At 43.2% G+C, this 20,419-nt stretch overlaps 1 protein-coding gene across 1 annotated transcript in view; it reads left to right on the top strand.

The window, feature by feature from the left end:
* Positions 1-644: 644 nt before the first annotated feature.
* The window catches only part of ITIH5 (inter-alpha-trypsin inhibitor heavy chain 5), a 90,200-nt gene continuing 70,425 nt past the window's right edge, over positions 645-20,419 (top strand). Inside the window, exons 1-2 of the mRNA XM_006078065.4 lie at positions 645-840; positions 17,770-17,814. Coding sequence (XP_006078127.3) covers positions 751-840; positions 17,770-17,814 — 135 coding nt within the window. The 5' untranslated portion in view covers positions 645-750. The remainder of the gene's footprint in view (positions 841-17,769; positions 17,815-20,419) is intronic.

Here is a 20,419-nt window from a genome sequence, read left to right on the forward strand (position 1 = left end):
TGGCAGGTGTGGGAATGGTGGTGGTGCATATAGCAGGTGGGAGGTGGTATATATTGGAAGTGGGCGGGCGGTATACATGCGGCGCGGGAGCGAGGTCTGTATAGCAGGTGAAGGGGGCGGACTCTACATGGAGGGTCAGGTTGGCCCTTACCGTGTCCTCCTGCGACAAGAATGGTGCGAGTTCACGAAGGAGCGGGAGAGGGGCATGCAGGTGGTGGCAGGTGCCCGCAGCGCTGGTTGGAGAAGGCGAGGGAGGGGCGGGGCAGGAGGGGGGTTGCTGAAGGTACTGGCGGGAAGGCGACGAGCGATGGGGGGCGAACCGTGCGCTCTGGGCTGGGGGCACCCGGCGTGGATGCAGCGGACCTAGAGCGGACCTCGCGGGAGTGAGGAGTCTGAACCCGCGAGGAGTGAGGAGCCGCGACACGGCGCCGGGGGCAGGGCAGGAGGGGCGCAGGGCCCGGAGGGGCTAAGGGGCGGGGCCATAGGGGCGGGACCGAATAGGCGTGGGGGCGGGGCAGAAGGGGCTAAGGGTCGACCGGAGGGTTCGGGGGCGGAGCCGGAAGGACGGGGGCGAGACCCGAATAGGCGTGGGGGCGTGGCCGGAGGGCTAAGGGGCGGGTCGGGAGGGCTCAGTGGGCGGGGCGGGGCGCGAGGCGGGGCAGCGCGCGTCTCCAGTTCGGAGCGCAGCCCTGAGTCCCGCGCTGTATCAGCGCGTCCCGCAGCGTCTTGGTGCAGCCGCCCGGCCTCACCATGCTCCCGCTGCTCGGGCTGTGCTTTTCGCTGCCGCTCTGCGCCGGGTTGCTGGAAGAGGCGAGGAGCTGGGGGGACACATCGGATCAAGTAAGTGGAGTTCTAGGGGGCCCCGGGTGGGCCCCGGGCGCCGGCTTCAGTCTCTTCCCACCGCCGCCTTCGGGCGCGTGGCTGCGGGACAGGCTACTGGACGCGAAGGAGGGTGGGATCACCCCCATGTCCTGGCACACCGTCCCCTCTTCTTCTCTCCGTCCCTGGTCTTCTGCTTGGGAGCTTCCTCATCTACTGTTCCCTCGAGGAGAGAGTCTGGATGACGAAGTTTCTTGCAGAACTGTGTCTGCACTTCAAGGTCCTGCGGAACCAAACCTCTTCGGCTCCTGTTACCTGCGCGGGTTTCTGCTGGTTTTGTTCATTTCTGAGCCAGTACCCTAAGTTAACTGCAAGGTTCTTTCAGATGCGCCTGTGGGGTAGAGTGTTGGCAGGTTGCTGTTGGTTTCCAGTTGTTCGAGAGAGAGAGCACGTCTAGGAAATGTTCTAAACTCGTGGAAGCTTCCACTTTTCTCATCTGAAAACCGGGAGAACACAGTTTTCATATCTTATAGCTTTAGTAGCTTAAAAATGGCCAAATGATGGGCGGAGGACGAAGAACCAAAGGGTCTCAGTTCCCCTGGTTAATACTCTGTGTATCTGCCAGGATTTTTTAAATGTCTTAACCTCACAAGTGAATGAAACCTGCAAATATGAACTCTCAATACAATGTCTGATGGATAGGAAGGCTCTCGAAAGAATATAAAACAGGTTCCCACAAATATCAATGCATAGACCTTATAGGGAAAAAGGGCTCTGTCCTGATAAACGTAGACGGTGCATTTCTGCATCTTCTGGTGCTGTTTGCACACATGTATTTAAATTGTTTAGCTGAAAGCATGCTTTTGCAGGATGAGAAGAAGAGATAAGCAGGTATACTTTCTGACCCCTTTCCCAGCGCCTTGGTTTGAAGGTAGATCTGGAAAACAGAATCTGCCTAAACATCCCATGGTTACTTTCACGTCAACTCTGCCTTAAGGATGTGCTTATCTACAAAATGGAACGATTCTTGTAGGACTGCCATGAGGAATAACCCATAAAAATTCCAGGAGGCTGTGTGGTGGAGGAGGAATGTGCAAGCTTGGCATACAGAGAGCAAGGCTGGTCTCTCCTTTGCCCTTTCCAGCTGTGTGGCCTGGACAAGCTCCTCTGTGCCTATCTATGCCTTCTTTTCCTGTCCCTTACAGCAGGGCACACACCTCCTCCTGAGCATACTACAGGATCCAGCTGCTAGTTTGTGTAAAGGACCTCGTATACTGTGGTATATGAAATGGTAGATGTTTTGGTTAAGGACGGGGGCTTGACGCCGGCTACCGGGGCTCAATTCCTGATTCAGGCACTTTTCAGCTCTGTGATGCTGAACACAGTCCTGAGTGCTTCAGTCTCCAATTTTGTACATAGTGGGAAAGAACAGAGTTATGAGGGTTGGGTAGGTAATACATCTAAAAGTGCTGGGAATGGTCAGTACTTGATGTTGGAGCCTGCTGTTAGGCTTGGGCAGCTGAAGTGCTGAGGGAAGGAATCTAGGGTAAAGATCCGAAAACTTTTAACGGGGCGGAGGGAGAAGATGTGGGAAGCACTGAAACAAAGATTCTGTTTATGAGTTAAGAGGAGGGATTAAAGCTCTGACATCTGCAAGTCCAAGTAGGCTTAACACTGAACTTTCCTGCTTATAAGAACATGGGTTTGGCCCATGTTAGTGATTTCATGCTGTCGTCAGCCCAAGGCACCATTTATTCTTCTGGAAAATGACTAAATCAGGAGAAAACTCTGAATATAAAAGTTTTGTGAAAATTGGTGATTTTACCTTCTTATCCCTATCCTCTTAAAAAAAAATTTTATGTGTATAAGATGTAGGACTTGAGAGCACAGCCTCCAGAACCAGACTTCTGGGTTCGAATCCTGTCTCTGTGCTTACTGGAGCGTTAGTTCACATCTGTGTGAGTGCTAAGTCACTTCAGTCATGTCTGACTCTGCAACCCTATGGGTCGTAGACCACCAGGCTTCTCAGTCCATGGGCTTCTTCAGGTTTGCATAGTGGAGTGAGTTGCCATGCCCTCCGACCCAGGAATCGAACCTGTGTCTCCTGCATTGTCGGGCAGTTTCTTTATCACTAACGCCACCTGGGAAGCCCTAATTCACATCTACGAGCCTCTATTTACTCATCTTGAGGATGGGGGTGACTAGATTACTTAATTAAAGGATTTTGAATATTAATTAATATGCTTTGAACAGTGCCTGGCAATGCAGTTAATGCTGTGGTCTCAATAATTATGGCCTTCAAAATTATATGTGAACCATTTTTTAAAATTTGTTTTTATTGAATTGTAGTTGAATTACAATACAGTTGTAGTTGTATTAGTTTCTGCTGTATAGCAAAGTGATTCAGTTATATATATGTACATTCTTTAATTTGATTGGGTCACTGTACTGTGACTTATTTGTATTTTACTTTTTTTTTTTTTTTTAATCTTTTGGCCACACCACAAGGATCCTAGCTCCCCAACCAGGGGATCAAACCCACACTGCCTGCATTGGCAACACAGTCTTAACCTCTGGACTGCCAAGGAAATCCCGTATTCTTCTTCTGTATTCTTTTCCATTATGGTTTGTCACAGGGTATTGAATACAGTCCCTGTGCTATGCAGTAAGACCCGTTGTGTATCCATTCTATAGCTAATAGTTGGCATCTGCTAACCCCAAACTCCCAATCCAACCCTCTCCCAACCCCCTCCTCCTTGGCAACCATCAGTCTATTCTCTATGTCCCTGACTCTGTTGGTGTTTCATATAGACAGGTGCATTTGTCATATTTTAATTCTACACGTGGTATTTGGTGAACAGCTGTCAGAGCTTTCCAGGTGGCTCGATGGTAAAGAATCTGCCTGCCAAAGTAGGAGATGCAGGAGACTCGGGTTTGATCCCTGAGTTGGGAAGGTCCCCTGGAGTAAGAAATGGTAGGAATGGCAACCCACTCCAGTATTCTTGCCTGAAGAGTCCCATGGACAGAGGAGCCTGTTGAGCTACAGTCCATGGGATCGCAGAGTCAGACATGACTGAGCAACTGAGCACAAACAGTTTTTAGATGTCAGTGAACTTGTAAATTTTAATGTACCTGAATTTTCCTTTTAGCCTGCATTATAATTCCTATTACTTATCTTTAACTGAAAATATTACTAATATATGCTAGATTCAAGATGCTTCTTCCCCCACACCTCATCTATAAACAGTATTACCCATAGTGTAATAAATCCATTATCTGCAGTGGTTTTCAAACTTCATCTTGCAGAAGGACACTCAAGGGCTCTTTAAGAATTCAGATCCCTGAGCCTTTACTCCCATCAATTTCCATCCACTAGGTTTGGATGGGACCCCAGTGGTCCTGATGCGGGCAATGCATGGACCACATTGAGACTGATACAGCTTTGAAAGCATCTTTCAGGAAATTAATATTAAAAAGCAAGTCTTGGTCTTCCCTGGTGACTCAGTGGTAAAGAATCCACCTGCCAATGCAGGAGATGAGGGTTCCACCCTTGATCCGGGAAGATCCCACATGCTTTGGGCCACAACTATTGAGCCTGTGCTCTACAGCCTGAAAGTTACAACTCCTGAGCCCATGTTCTGGAACTAGTGAAGCCCGCACTCCCTAGAGCCCATGCTCTACCACAAGAGAAGCCAGCACAATGAGAAGCCTGCGTACCGCAACTAGAGTCGCCCCTGCTTGCTGAAACTAGAGAAAAAAGCTTGTGCGGCAATGAAGACCCAGCGCAACCATAAATAAATACTTTTTAAAAATAAAATTAACTGCAATTTTTTTTTAAAAAGCAAATGTCTTGTATAAAATCAGTCTGCTTTCAGATTGATATGCTTTCTTTAAATAAGGATGGGGCTGCATTCCCATTATTGCAAAAACAGTTTTTAATTTACAGAGTAATAGTAGCTACCAGGTATTGAGTGTCACAGAGAGTTTTCTAGGAGCTCTATGTAAAAATTATAAGAAGTAATAAAGTATATAGTTAACAATATTCCAAGTGGAACCAGGCTGCTTGGGTTCAAATCTGGATCCCACTGCCTACTGGCTGTGTGTACTTGGGCAAGTAACTTAACATCTCTGGGTCTGTTTCATCATCTGCAAGATAGCATTGTTAATGGTTCCTACCTCATAGGCAGGGGTGGATCTAAATTTTTTTTTTAATTTTATTTTATTTTTAAACTTTACGTAATTGTATTAGTTTTGCCAAATATCAACATGAATCCGCCACAGGTATACATGTGTTCCCCATCCTGAACCCTCTTCCCTCCTCCCTCCCTATTCCATCCCTCTGGGTCGTCCCAGTGCACCAGCCCCAAGCATCCAGTATCGTGCATCGAACCTGGACTGGCAACTCGTTTCATACATGATATTTTACATGTTTCAATGCCATTCTCCCAAATCTTCCCACCCTTTCCCTCTCTCTCAGAGTCCATAAGACTGTTCTATACATCAGTGTCTCTTTTGCTGTCTCGTACACAGGGTTATTGTTACCATCTTTCTAAATTCCATATATATGCGTTAGTATACTGTATTGGTGTTTTTCTTTCTGGCTTACTTCACTCTGTATAATAGGCTCCAGTTTCATCCACCTCATTAGAACTGATTCAAATGTATTCTTTTTAATGGCTGAGTAATACTCCATTGTGTATATGTACCACAGCTTTCTTATCCATTCATCTGCTAATGGACATCTAGGTTGCTTCCATGTCCTGGCTATTATAAACAGTGCTGCGATGAACATTGGGGTACACGTGTCTCTTTCCCTTCTGGTTTCCTCAGTGTGTATGCCCAGCAGTGGGATTGCTGGATCATAAGGCAGTTCTATTTCCAGTTTTTTAAGGAATCTCCACACTGTTCTCCACAGTGGCTGTATTAGTTTGCATTCCCACCAACAGTGTAAGAGGGTTCCCTTTTCTCCACACCCTCTCCAGCATTTATTACTTGTAGACTTTTGGATCACAGCCATTCTGACTGGTGTGAAATGGTACCTCATAGTGGTTTTGATTTGCATTTCTCTGATAATGAGTGATGTTGAGCATCTTTTCACGTGTTTGTTAGCCATCTGTATGTCTTCTTTGGAGAAATGTCTATTTATTTCTTTGGCCCATTTTTTGATTGGGTCATTTATTTTTCTGGAGTTGAGCTGTAGGAGTTGCTTGTATATTCTCGAGATTAGTTGTTTGTCAGTTGCTTCATTTGCTATTATCTTCTCCCATTCTGAAGGCTGTCTTTTCACCTTGCTAATAGTTTCCTTTGATGTGCAGAAGCTTTTAAGGTTAATTAGGTCCCATTTGTTTATTTTTGCTTTTATTTCCAATATTCTGGGAGGTGGGTCATAGAGGATCCTGCTGTGATGTATGTCAGAGAGTGTTTTGCCTATGTTCTCCTCTAGGAGTTTTATAGTTTCTGGTCTTATGTTTAGATCTTTAATCCATTTTGAGTTTATTTTTGTGTATGGTGTTAGAAAGTGTTCTAGTTTCATTCTTTTACAAGCGGTTGACCAGATTTCCCAGCACCACTTCTTAAAGAGATTCTCTTTAATCCATTGTATATTCTTGCCTCCTTTGTCAAAGATAAGGTGTCCATATGTGTGTGGATTTATCTCTGGGCTTTCTATTTTGTTCCATTGATCTATATTTCTGTCTTTGTGCCAGTACCATACTGTCTTGATAACTGTGGCTTTGTAGTAGAGCCTGAAGTCAGGTAGGTTGATTCCTCCAGTTCCATTCTTCTTTCTCAAGATCGCTTTGGCTATTCGAGGTTTTTTGTATTTCCATACAAATTGTGAAATTATTTGTTCTAGCTCTGTGAAGAATGCTGTTGGTAGCTTGACAGGGATTGCATTGAATCTATAGATTGCTTTGGGTAGTATACTCATTTTCACTATATTGATTCTTCCAATCCATGAACATGGTATATTTCTCCATCTGTTAGTGTCCTCTTTGATTTCTTTCACCAGTGTTTTATAGTTTTCTATATATAGGTCTTTAGTTTCTTTAGGTAGATATATTCCTAAGTATTTTATTCTTTCCGTTGCAAGGGTGAATGGAATTGTTTCCTTAATTTCTCTTTCTGTTTTCTCATTATTAGTGTATAGGAATGCAAGGGATTTCTGGGTGTTGATTTTATATCCTGCAACTTTACTATAGTCATTGATTAGTTCTAGTAATTTTCTGGTGGAGTCTTTAGGGTTTTCTATGTAGAGGATCATGTCATCTGCAAACAGTGAGAGCTTTACTTCTTCTTTTCCAATTTGCATTCCTTTTATTTCTTTTTCTGCTCTGATTGCTGTGGCCAAAACTTCCAAAACTATGTTGAATAGTAATGGTGAAAGTGGGCACCCTTGTCTTGTTCCTGACTTTAGAGGAAATGCAATTTTTCACCATTGAGGATAATGTTTGCTGTGGGTTTGTCATATATAGCTTTGATTATGTTGAGGTATGTTCCTTCTATTCCTGCTTTCTGGAGAGTTTTTATCATAAATGGATGTTGAATTTTGTCAAAGGCTTTCTCTGCATCTATTGAGATAATCATATAGTTTTTATTTTTCAATTTGTTAATGTGGTGTATTACATTGATTGATTTGCGGATATTGAAGAATCCTTGCATCCCTGGGATAAAGCCCACTTGGTCATGGTGTATGATCTTTTTAATGTGTTGTTGGATTCTGATTGCTAGAATTTTGTTAAGGATTTTTGCATCTATGTTCATCAGTGATATTGGCCTGTAGTTTTCTTTTTTTGTGGGATCTTTGTCAGGTTTTGGTATTAGGGTGATGGTGGCCTCATAGAATGAGTTTGGAAGTTTACCATCCTCTGCAATTTTCTGGAAGAGTTTGAGCAGGATAGGTGTTAGCTCTTCTCTAAATTTTTGGTAGAATTCAGCTGTGAAACCGTCTGGACCTGGGCTTTAGTTTGCTGGAAGATTTTTGATTACAGTTTCAATTTCCGTGCTTGTGATGGGTCTGTTAAGATTTTCTATTTCTTCCTGATCAAGTTTTGGAAAGTTGTACTTTTCTAAGAATTTGTCCATTTCTTCCACGTTGTCCATTTTATTGGCATATAATTGTTGATAGTAGTCTCTTATGATCCTTTGTATTTCTGTGTTATCTGTTGTGATCTCTCCATTTTCATTTCTAATTTTATTGATTTGATTTTTCTCCCTTTGTTTCTTGATGAGTCTGGCTAATGGTTTGTCAATTTTATTTATCCTTTCAAAAAACCAGCTTTTGGTTTTGTTGATTTTTGCTATGATCTCTTTTGTTTCTTTTGCATTTATTTCTGCTCTAAGTTTTAAGATTTCTTTCCTTCTACTAACCCTGGGGTTCTTCATTTCTTCCTTTTTTAGTTGCTTTAGGTGTAGAGTTAGGTTATTTATTTGACTTTTTTCTTGTTTCTTGAGGTGTGCCTGTATTGCTATGAACTTTCCCCTTAGGACTGCTTTTACCGTGTCCCACAGGTTTTGGGTTGTTGTGTTTTCATTTTCATTCGTTTCTATGCAAATTTTGATTTCTTTTTTGATTTCTTCTGTGATTTGTTGGTTATTCAGCAGCGTGTTGTTCAGCCTCCATATGTTGGAATTTTTTATAGTTTTTCTCTTGTAATTGAGATCTAATCTTACTGCATTGTGGTCAGAAAAGATGCTTGGAATGATTTCTATTTTTTTGAATTTACCAAGGCTAGCTTTATGGCCCAGGATGTGATCTATCCTGGAGAAGGTTCCATGTGCGCTTGAGAAAAAGGTGAAATTCATTGTTTTGGGATGAAATGTCCTATAGATATCAATTAGGTCTAACTGGTCTATTGTATCATTTAAAGTTTGTGTTTCCTTGTTAATTTTCTGTTTAGTTGATCTATCCATAGGTGTGAGTGGGGTATTAAAGTCTCCCACTATTATTGTGTTATTGTTAATTTCTCCTTTCATACTTGTTAGCATTTGTCTTACATACTACGGTGCTCCCGTGTTGGGTGCATATATATTTATAATTGTTATATCTTCTTCTTGGATTGATCCTTTGATCATTATGTAGTGACCATCTTTGTCTCTTTTCACAGTCTTTGTTTTAAAGTCTATTTTATCTGATATGAGTATTGCTACTCCTGCTTTCTTTTGGTCCCTATTTGCATGGAAAATCTTTTTCCAGCCCTTCACTTTCAGTCTGTATGTGTCCCCTGTTTTGAGGTGGGTCTCTTGTAGACAACATATGCAGGGGTCTTGTTTTTGTATCCATTCAGCCAGTCTTTGTCTTTTGGTTGGGGCATTCAACCCATTTACATTTAAGGTAATTACTGATAAGTATGATCCTGTTGCCATTTACTTTATTGTTTTGGGTTCGAATTTATACACCGTTTTTGTGTTTCCTGTCTAGAGAATATCCTTTAGTATTTGTTGGAGAGCTGGTTTGGTGGTGCAGAATTCTCTCAGCTTTTGCTTGTCTGAAAAACTTTTGATTTCTCCTTCATACTTGAATGAGATCCTTGCTGGGTACAATAATCTGGGCTGTAGGTTATTTTCTTTCATCCTTTTAAGTATGTCTTGCCATTCCCTCCTGGCTTGAAGAGTTTCTATTGAAAGATCAGCTGTTATCCTTATGGGTATTCCCTTGTGTGTTATTTGTTGTTTTTCCCTTGCTGCTTTTAATATTTGTTCTTTGTGTTTGATCTTTGTTAATTTGATTAATATGTGTCTTGGGGTGTTTTGCCTTGGGTTTATCCTGTTTGGGACTCTCTGGGTTTCTTGGACTTGGGTGATTATTTCCTTCCCCATTTTAGGGAAGTTTTCAACTATTATCTCCTCAAGTATTTTCTCATGGTCTTTCTTTTTGTCTTCTTCTGGGACCCCTATGATTCGAATGTTGTAGCGTTTAATATTGTCCTGGAGGTCTCTGAGATTGTCCTCATTTCTTTTAATTCGTTTTTCTTTTATCCCCTCTGATTCATTTATTTCTACCATTCTATCTTCTAATTCACTAATCCTATCTTCTGCCTCTGTTATTCTACTATTTGTTGCCTCCAGAGTGTTTTTAATTTCACTTATTGCATTATTCATTATATATTGACTCTTTTTTATTTCTTCTAAGTCCTTGTTAAACCTTTCTTGCATCTAATCCTTGACTCCAGGCTATTTATCTGTGATTCCATTTTAATTTCAAGATTTTGGATCAATTTCACTAGCATTATTCGGAATTCTTTATCAGGTAGATTCCCTATCTCTTCGTCTTTGGTTTGGTTTGGTGGGCATTTATCCTGTTCCTTTATCTGCTGGCTATTCCTCTGTCTCTTCATCTTGTTTAAATTGCTGAGTTTGGGGTGTCCTTTCTGTATTCTGGCAGTTTGTGGAGTTCTCTTTATTGTGGCGTTTCCTCACTGTATGTGGGTTTGTACAGGTGGCTTGTCAAGGTTTCCTGGTTAGGGAAGCTTGTGTCGATGTTCTGGTGGATGGAGCTGTATTTCTTCTCTCTCCTTTCGAAGAGTTGGGTTGCTTTTCTGGGTGCCTGATGTCCTCTGCCGGCATTCAGAAGTTGTTTTGTGGAATTTACTCGAAGTTTAAATGCTCTTTTGATGAATTTGTGGGGGAGAAAGTGTTCTCCCCGTCCTACTCCTCTGCCATCTTGGCTCCTCCCCTCGGATCTAAATTTTTGAGAGGGGAATCAAGTTTACATAATTGGCAAAGCCTTCTGGACAAAATTCTGTGCTAAAATGAACAGTTATTTATTTTTTAATTAATTAATTAATTTTAATTGGAGGCTAATTACTTTACAATATTGTAGTGGTTTTGCCACCCACTGACATGAAGCAGCCATGGATGTACATCTGTCCCCCATCCTAAATGCCCCTCCCACCCCCCTCCCCATCCCGTCCCTCAGGGTTGTCCCAGTGCACCGGCTTTGAGTGACCTTGAACAGTTATTTAGAATGATAAATCACAACAAAGGACACATTCTGACAAGCAACATAATTTTAGAATAATTGTTTTTTCTCAGACTTTTTTTTTGTAATTTATTTATTTATGGGGTCTTCATTGCTGCTCAGGCTTTTCTCTAGTTTGGTGTGAGGGCTTCTCACTGCAGTGGCTTCTCTTGCTGCAGAGCATGGGCTCCAGAGAACAGGCTCAGTAGCAGTGGCGAACTGGCTTAGTTGCCCTGTGGCACATGGGATTTTCCCAGACCAGGAACCGAACCCGTGTCTCCTGCACTGGCAGGCAGATTCTTTACCAATGAGCCACGGCTGCTGCTGCTGCTGCTGCTGCTAAGTTGCATCAGTTGTGTCCAACTCTGTGTGACCCCACAGACGGCAGGCCACCAGGCTCCCCCGTCCCTGGGATTCTCCAGGCAAGAACACTGGAGTGGGTTGCCATTTCCTTCTCCAATGCATGAAAGTGAAAAGTCAAAGTGAAGTCGCTCAGTCGTGTCTGACTCTTCACGATCCCATGGACTGCAGCCTATCAGGCTCCTCCGTCCATGGGATTTTCCAGGCAAGAGCACTAGAGTGGGGTGCCATTGCCTTCTCCACTGAGCCACTAAGGAAGCCCGGTATCATCATTGTTAAGGGACTGTGCAAGTGAGGGATCCTGACACTTACCTTTCATCAGCTTCTAAGTAATAATAAACTATTAAATAAAAAATAATCAACCCACTCTGTCAGGTAAAACACTTACATATAGTAACACTCAGGTCTCATGAGCCATTTTTATTATTTATGAACAGCCTGGTTGAATCCCTACCACTGCAAGGAAAGCCTCATCAAGCTTCCTCTCCAGGAGAAGAACCTTGGAAATCCCCCCAGGGGGAGTGATGCACCCAAGGGGATATTTCAGAGCCTGAATTAGAACCCAAGTGCCCTGAATGCCAAGCTGGGCTCTCAGTGACTCCTCCAAAGACTGCAGCACTTTCATGTTTACAACTCGATGTGGTCTGTTTAAGGATGACTTTAACTTTTATCTCCTGGCACACAGATAGTGTTGAGCCTCTGCTTCCGGTAACACATTCATTGTGGTGATCCGTTTGTAAGTCCCTGAACTGAGCATTTCTGCACTTTTAACTTTTGTAATCTACCACTTTGCATTTGGGAAAACACAGAAAATCAAGATAATTTTTTTAAAAATTCTTTGAAAAATAAAGTCAAGGCAAGATTTTGTGAGCCCCAGACCACTCAATCATATCTCCCTTATGTGCATGGCTGTGATTGTTTCAGTGGAGTTGTAAGGCTGGATGGGGAAGAAGGATATTGTGGGAGAGATTCCAGAGATTGGCTCACTTCTGAACTAGCCGTGTCTGGTTTCTCTGGGGGTGGGACTGGGGAGAAGAGGGGGGAGTCCTAAGACCTGACAATGAGTCCTGTGTGACCTTGTGTTCCTAACACACACTCTCCCAAAGTCCTGGATGCTCTAATGTAAAGGAGCCCTGCCCACATGCTGTCAGAGGTCCAGCTGGAAGTCCTGCAAGCTTTCTCTTTTTAAGTTTTTATTGATTTTATTACCATATTGCTTCTGTTTTATGTTTTGGTTTTTTGGCAATGAGGCACATGGGATCTCAGCCCCCCAACCAGGGATTGAACCCACACCTCCGCATTGGAGGTCTTAACCCCTGGACCACCGGGGAAGTCCCCTGCAAGCTTTCAGTATCTAAGGAACAGATGATCAGTTTAGGAAGATGGAGCCATCGGATGGAGACCTGAGCTTTTTTTTGTTTTCTGCTGGGAGGGTCCCCGACCTCTTCATTATCTTCCCACAAGCCAGGTCCATGTCCCTTGTTTCTCACAGATTGAAAGCAACAGGGTGATTCACCTAAGGCTGGTTGGTTTGGGTTTTGTTATTTTTATCCCAGATGCCTGGAAATTGTTTGAAATTTCAGCCCACCCAACCCCCGACCCAACCCCAGATGAAGTTTCTTCTCCCATTGCTGAGGTTATGGGCAGCCCACATGGCACGTGGCACGTAGCTGAACAACATGTAGCCCCATTTCTCCCAAAGAAAACTTTTGTGCCGGTGATAGAGAATTCCCGGAATGGGGCTCTTTGAAGACTAACTGTCCTGAGCCCAGGTGATGGGTAGCGTCTCCCGTGCTGTCCAGCCTGTTACCCTGGGGTCAGTGTCAGGTCCTGGCCAGGTCTCTGAGGCAGCTGAGGTTCCTGGTCTTGGCTTCAGAATGTCCTCGGGAGATGCAGGCCAATGGTAGATAAATTCCTGGCACAGAGCCCACTAGGAGCTCATGTCTTCAGCCATTTGATGGTGCGTGGCTGAGACTGGCCTCAATGCAGCCACTCCTGGCTCTGTGATGCAACCTAGAGCGACAGAGCTGGTGGCAGAGCTTGGAAGGAATGAGGGCTTGAATCCAGCCTTTCTGTTTCTCGTTCAGTGGACCCAGGTCATGAAAGCACCCATCCCTAAAGGGAATGTGTGTATTGTTCGTATTTCAAATACCCCTCACTCCTCTCCTCCCTTCCCATGCTCTTCCCCATCTGTGGACTTTCTGGAATGCTTTCTCTTCCCTCCTGATCTTGATCCAACCCTGTGATTGATCCTGGGGGGAAAATACCATCTCTTTTATCCAGATGATGAACATTAAGTTGTTTTTCACCTGTGGTTGGACCGTCTGATGGCGGGATAGATGGGGATTCCAGTCCCCCAGCTCTGATGGGGTTATTGCTACATTCTTGGTGCAAAGGCAGTCTTCAGGCACCCATGCACGTTCTGGTAGTAAATGCTGCTTGGTTCATGTGAGTTGAAGAGGCAGATAATGATTGATTTCTCAGCATGGTTCTTACGTTGAACCTGATTCTCTTTAAATTTGTCTTCCCCCTTTATTCCACTCCAACCAACATCCTACACACCAACTTCAAGCCATCCCTCCATCGTAGAGCCTCTTGTGGTCACTTGAGAGTGTAGTGAACTCTTCTTTTTTTCCCCATTTTCTTTGTAACTTATAAAAATTACCTTTTCTGGTAAGTTTCCCTGAGTGCATTTTCTTTGAAGTTAGGTAGTATGGTCGGTCCTTCATGGCAAAGATTGTGGCTGATACTTCTTATTAAATACTGTGGTCTGGACATCTGTTCTGGCGCTGGAGAAGTAAGCTCAGCCTGGAAGGAGTAGAAAGTCTTATCTGAGCCATCTCATAAGTCTGTGATTTGGGGCCCATGCTCTGAGGTTATTTATTATTCAGAACATTCCTTGACTTTAAGCTGGATTCGGTTACCTGTCCTTAACCCCCACTTCCAGGTTCTTATAGGGGAACAGGAAAGCTCTCAAACAATAAAAGGGGTCAGGAATTCCTAACTAAAAACAATGAAGATGACATTAGTGTCATTTCCACTTCTAATCCTAGCTGGCACCAGGAGTCTCTGTGTACCAGGAAGTTTTGATTCTGGTTTGGTCCGTGTCTAAATCTGGACTCAAGTGTTGCCATGGTGATCCCCTGAGCTATCAGATAGCCACCTCAAAAATGAAAAACCAACTTCTCTTGTTCTCCTGAATACTTGTTTATTTTCTTGGAAAACCTATTCTTCAAAGGAGGAGACTTCAAAGAGAATACTTTAGATCAACCAGAGAACATAATACCTGAGCAGGGCCAGGCTTCCCTTCTGACCATGGTTAGTTATTTTAAGTGGTCCCCAGCCGATTCCACAATTTTAGGAAGGGAGAGGCCTGAGACGAACCTGCAGAACTAGTGGAGACCTTGCCCAGGACACTGATTCTGTTTTCCTTTGGACCATTCATATCATTCCACCTCATTTTAGAAATAGAAGCCAGCGGCCTCCTAGTGATTGGTTCTCATTTGGTGTCAGAGCATATGTCAACTGAAATCCTTTACTAATTCTTCCTATTCCATGTTCTGTAGCATAGGAGACTCTACGATGACTTACAATTGTAATTTATAGTAACACATATCTATTTTCAGAAGGGATCAGAAGAGGATCATGATTAAACCAGATTTTTAGTTTACAGAATGGAAATATCTTTATTGTTTTTTCTATTTGCAGGTGATACAAAACTAAGGTACTACAGAAGGGTTTAAAGAAAAAAAATTCAGACATCCAGAGGTAATTGCCATTAAAATTTTGGGTGCATTCTGCACATACAGACACTTATACTTAAAAAATGAGATCGTTAATGACAGCATTTTGTTACCTGATTTAATCATTCAAAGTGTGTCTGACTATATCAGTGAGGCCAGGCCAGGCTGAACTGGGGTAAGAACCCCCAAACTGCAATGATTTAAATGACAAACATGTATTTCTTTTTTAAAAAACTTTGTTTTGTATTGGAGTATAGCCGATTATGGAGAAGGCAATGGCACCCCACTCCAGTACTCTTGCCTGGAAAATCCCATGGATGGAGGAGCCTGGTAGGCTGCAGTCCATGGGGTCTCAAAGAGTCAGACACGACTGAGCGACTTCACTTTGACTTTTCACTTTCATGCATTAGAGAAGGAAATGTCAACCCACTCCAGTGTTCTTGCCTGGAGAATCCCAGGGACAGGGGAGCCTGGTGGGCTGCCATCTATGGGGTCGCACAGAGTCGGACACGACTGAAGCGACTTAGCAGCAGCAGCATGGCTGATGAACAATGTTGTGATAGGTTTAGGTGGACAGCAAAGGGACGCAGCCATGCATATACGTGTATCCATCCTCCCCAAGATCCCCCTCCCATCCAGGCTGCCACGTGACATTGAGCAGAGTCCCCTGTGCTATACAGTAGGTCCTTGTTGGTTCTGCATTGTAAATACAGCAGTGTGTACATATCCATCCCAAAGGCTCTAACCATCCCTTCTCTCCATCCTTGTCCCCACTACCTAGCAACCATAAATTAGACGAACGTTTGTTTCTTGCTTGTATGACGTCCATCCTGGGGTGTCAGTGGACCAAGTGTGACCTTAGGCTTGGTGGAGCAGCAGCCTCTCAAATGTTACTACTTACTGTGCAGGTGAGAAAAGGCAGTTCTGGAGAATCTCATACCTTCCGTCGAGTCCTTGGTGGAGAAGTGACAGAGGCCACTTACATTCATAAGTTATTGGCCAGAACCAGTCATGTGGCTCTGTCTTCCCACCAAGGGCCAGGAAGTGCAATCCTTCCAGCAGACAGCTAGAGAAATATTTAGTGAACAGCTCAGAAGTCAGGTAAAACTAACATTTGATGTCAATAAATATAGGTCCATACCATTATTTGTAATAGCTGTATTCTGATTAATCACTATATCATAATACATTTAACCAAACCACTTTTAAAGGATATGTTAGGCTCTTTCCAAGGATCAACAATTGTTTAAAAGTTGCAAAGAAGTCTTTTCATGCTTTCATTTTTTTGGTATTGATATTCCCCTCCCTCCCAATTGATACTTTTCTGAAAGTAGGATTTCTAAATTAAAAGACCTGCATACTGGTGGGAATGTAAAAATGTTACTTTGCAAACTGATGTATCTATTTCCCAAAAGTTAAATTTACCATATGACCCAGGAATTCCACGTATAAAGGAAATAAAAACACAGAGACATCTATGTGAATATCCATGCAAGTTCCACAGTATAAATAATAGCCAAAAGGTGGAAATAACCTTAGAGTCTGACAACTGGGAAGTGGATAAACACAATGTGATGTATGCACACAATAGACTATTATTCAGACGTAAAAAAGAATGAAGTGCTAATAAATCTACAAGATTATGCTAAGTGGAAAGGGCCAATAAAAAATGACCACATATTGTATGATTCTATTTATACAAAATGCCCAGGATGACTAAATACATAGAGACAAAGTAGATTAACGGGTGCCTAGGACCAGGGAAAGGCTGGGATTGGGAAATGACAGGTAAAGCAGGGTTTCTTTGGGGATAAACATGTTCTAAATTGATTGTGGTGATGGTTTGCCCAGCTCTGTGAATATATTTTAAAAAATTGAATTGTGCACGTTAAAAGAGCAAATTTTATTGTTTGTAAGTTATACCTTACGAAGCTGTTAAAAAAGGTTTGTGTAAAGTCTAAGCATATTTTCCAAGGTTTGGATCGACATTGTCATACTGCCCTCCAGGAACGCCGACTTAATACTCACAGCAGTGGAGTCCACACTTGTGTTCTTTAAACAGTGATTTATCTTGAGAAATGGTTGGCAACCGGCTAGGACTTCTACATGAGTCCGGAGGGGCTGGTTAATTATTAGATGAATTTTAAAACTAAGGATGCTATCACCTCCCCATGCCCCTCCTCTCTGCCTGTGGGAAAGTATAGCAAATCATCCAGAAAAAACACAGTAAGAAAGTTCATGGCAAGTTCAGTTTTGCCTCCAGAACTTCCTGGGGTTTTGAGCGGAATGAATGAACCCATCAGAGGCAAGCGGACATGTTTACTCATTGTAACAGACACAACAGCAAAGAGTTGATTTTCAAGCCAAAAATAAATGGAAACCAAACACAAATACTCTTTTTTTTTTTTTAAGATTTTTCTTTTGATGTGGACCATTTTTTCAGGCCTTTGTTGAATTTGTTACAGTATTGTTTCTGATTTATGTTTTGCTTTTTTGGCTGCAAGGCATATGGAACCCAGCTCCCCGACCCGGGATTGAACCCCAGCTCCCTGCATTGGAAGGTGAAGTCTTGCCCACTGGACGGCCAGGGAAGTCCCTGAATACAGATATTCTAGTGAACTCTGTTCTGATCATTTCATCTGCTCCCCTAACAGATGTAAGAACCCTCAAATGAGAAGGTGATGTGATATTGTGGGTTAAGCAGCCAGCCAGGTCTGAGAAGCATGAATTCTAATCTTGTTCTGGGTGCTTCCTGGTTCAAAGTCAAAACTGCTTTTCAGGTGGTGGATAACCCTTCATGTGCCTTCATGGGCCTTAACCTTCTTTGTTTAACTAAGTCACATGAGAATGACCTCACAATCATATTTCATGTCTCTTTCTTCCTTCTAGGTTGGACTCAGGATCCCAAGGCAAGTCAGGCTGTTGCAAAGGCTGGTACGTATATTCACATAAATTCTCTTAAAAGTCTGTACCCCTCACAAGTCTGTGGATTTGGAACCAGGTAACAGCTATGCTCGCAGCTACTCCAAACCTTACAGTTGCATGTAGAAGAAATTGAACGTGAAACAGCATAGCTTTTTAAAAAATCTTTATTATGATGATATTGTCATGTTCTTTTTTTTTTTTTTTGACTTCACAACATGGGGGATCCTAGTTCTCTGACCAGGGATTGAACCCTCACCCCTTGCATTGGAAGCATGGAGTCTTATCCAATTGACCACCACGAGGTCCTCAGTGTAGCTTTATAAACCTTTCTTTGATAAACTTTTTCTTTAAGTGGATGTTTTTTCTGAAAAGAGACCTGATTATTCCAGTAAAAGTATAAGGACAAAGCATGAAATTTTCAAAGACCTTCTTAGAAAAAAGCTAACAGCTAAGTGAACCTTTCCTTTTTTTTAATAATGTTCTTACACAAGAAATAAAGATGGTGTTAGGAAGTAAACAGTGAAAGCAGAGTATTCCCATTTGTAGACTGAAGCTTTGTGTGATGGAAGTTGGGCCAGGCTCTCGGTGTATGCTGCAGGCTCCCAGATGGAACTTGGGAAGACGTTCAGGATTCTAAGTGTTTATTTGAAATGACCTCAGTCCTTCCTTCCCACGATGTGTACTGTGATGTATCCAAGTGTGGGGACACGTCTTCAGGCTCTGAGGATACGGAATCCTCTGCACACCCTCAGGGATAAGCCATAAGCCCAAGCCGTTTACTCCCTGCTCCTGGCTGGTGTCTGAATTCCTGCTGAATTGCTCATGACCAACGTCACAATCATTCCCACCTTTATTTGGACCGGGACTTTATATTCTCATCATTTTCTGCATGGCTTCCTTTGCCCTGCCCACCCCCATCCTCCCAATCCTGCCTCCCCAAATTTATTACCCTCAGTCTTTTTCTGTTTTTCTGCATGTTCACATAATCATAGGCAGACATATGTGTAAGGTATAGTTCGGGCTGAGGCAGAAAAGAAGGAGAGACGACCTCAACGGAAGTAGGTTACCTTTATTCAGGCAAGGAGGGGCAACAGTCAGCCTAACAACCAGGCTGAGTGCCCAGAGGGATCAGGGAGGCTCCATATTTATAGGGAGGTTTGGGGAAGCGACAAGGAAAACATTAGTCAGGTGGGATGTTTTGGGTATTCTTTAGTTGAGATGGCATTTGTAGTTGGGCAGGGGTGATAAGTCTTCTGGGCAGGTGTAGGGGGTGGAAGGTTTCTGGACAGGGGGTGATAAGTCCCAGATAGATACAATCGGCTTGGAGCCTCAGGGCGGGACCTAAAGTTCGGTTTTGTTTTCTCCAAAGTTAGATGATTCAGCAAGGGCCTTTGAGACTGTTGTTTTCTTTTCTAGGCCCACAGACTCCTTCAATATGTGAACATAAATGGGGGGCCAGGCAACACCTACACACCTGGTACCCGGTTGGTTTGACCACAAGAGGGGTGCTGAATGCTGAGGGGGTCACCAACCTCTAGGATCTAATGTCTGGTGATCTGAGGTGGAGCTGATACAATAATAATAGAAATAAAGTGCACAATAAATATAATGCACTTGAATCATCCTGAAACCATCCCTCAGCCTCCTGGTCCATGGAAGAATTGTCTGCCATGAAACAGGTTCCTGATGCCAAAAAGGTTGGAGACTGCTGCCTTATAGCACAGGAACTCAATACTCTATAATGACCTATATGGGAATAGCATCTAAAAAGGAGTGGATATATGTATGTATATAACAGCACAAACTAGCACATCATTATGAATCAACCATACTTCTGTTCAGCTCAGTCGCTCAGTCACGTCTGACTCTGCAACCCCATGGACTGCAGCACGCCAGGCTTCCCTGTCCATCACCAACTCCCGGAACTTGCTCAAACTCACGTCCATCAAGTCGGTGATGCCATCCAACCATCTCATCCTCTGTCATCACCTTCTCCTCCTGCCTTCAATCTTTCCTAGCATCAGGATCTTTTCAAATGAGTCAGGTCTTTACATCAGGTGGCCAAAGTATTAGAGCTTCAGCATCAGTTCTTCCAATGAGTATTCAGGACTGATTTCCTTTAGGATTGACTGGTTGGATCTCCTTGCAGTCCAAGGGAGTCTGAAGAGTCTTCTCCAACATCACAGTTCAAAAGCATCAATTCTTCAGTAAAAATTCATAAAACAGGGAGGAGCCCTTGCTCCCAGCAAGACATAGATGCACATATTCATTCATTCAAGGATTTTGTTGAGTCCTCACTGTCGGCCCAGCACTGTTCAAGGCATTGGGAATCCAGCAATGGACAAACAGGCAAAAGACACTATCTTTCATAGAGCATGAATTCTAAAGAGGGCAGAGATAGGCAAAGTCTATAAATAAATGGTTAAATGTGTTAGGAATGGAGAAGATACGTACCACTGAGAAAAAAAACCAGCAGAGGAAGGCGGGGACCCTTGTATACATTTTGAGATTTTTCATATTTGCTATCAGACAGTGGGACCATGTAAATACAGCTGCTGTTCCCTGCATGCTAACCACAGGCCAGGTGTTGTCCTGAGTATCTCTTGTGTCCTAG

The sequence above is a fragment of the Bubalus bubalis genome, chromosome 14 (assembly GCF_019923935.1).
Source record: "Bubalus bubalis isolate 160015118507 breed Murrah chromosome 14, NDDB_SH_1, whole genome shotgun sequence".
Classification (NCBI taxonomy): Eukaryota; Metazoa; Chordata; class Mammalia; order Artiodactyla; family Bovidae; genus Bubalus; species Bubalus bubalis.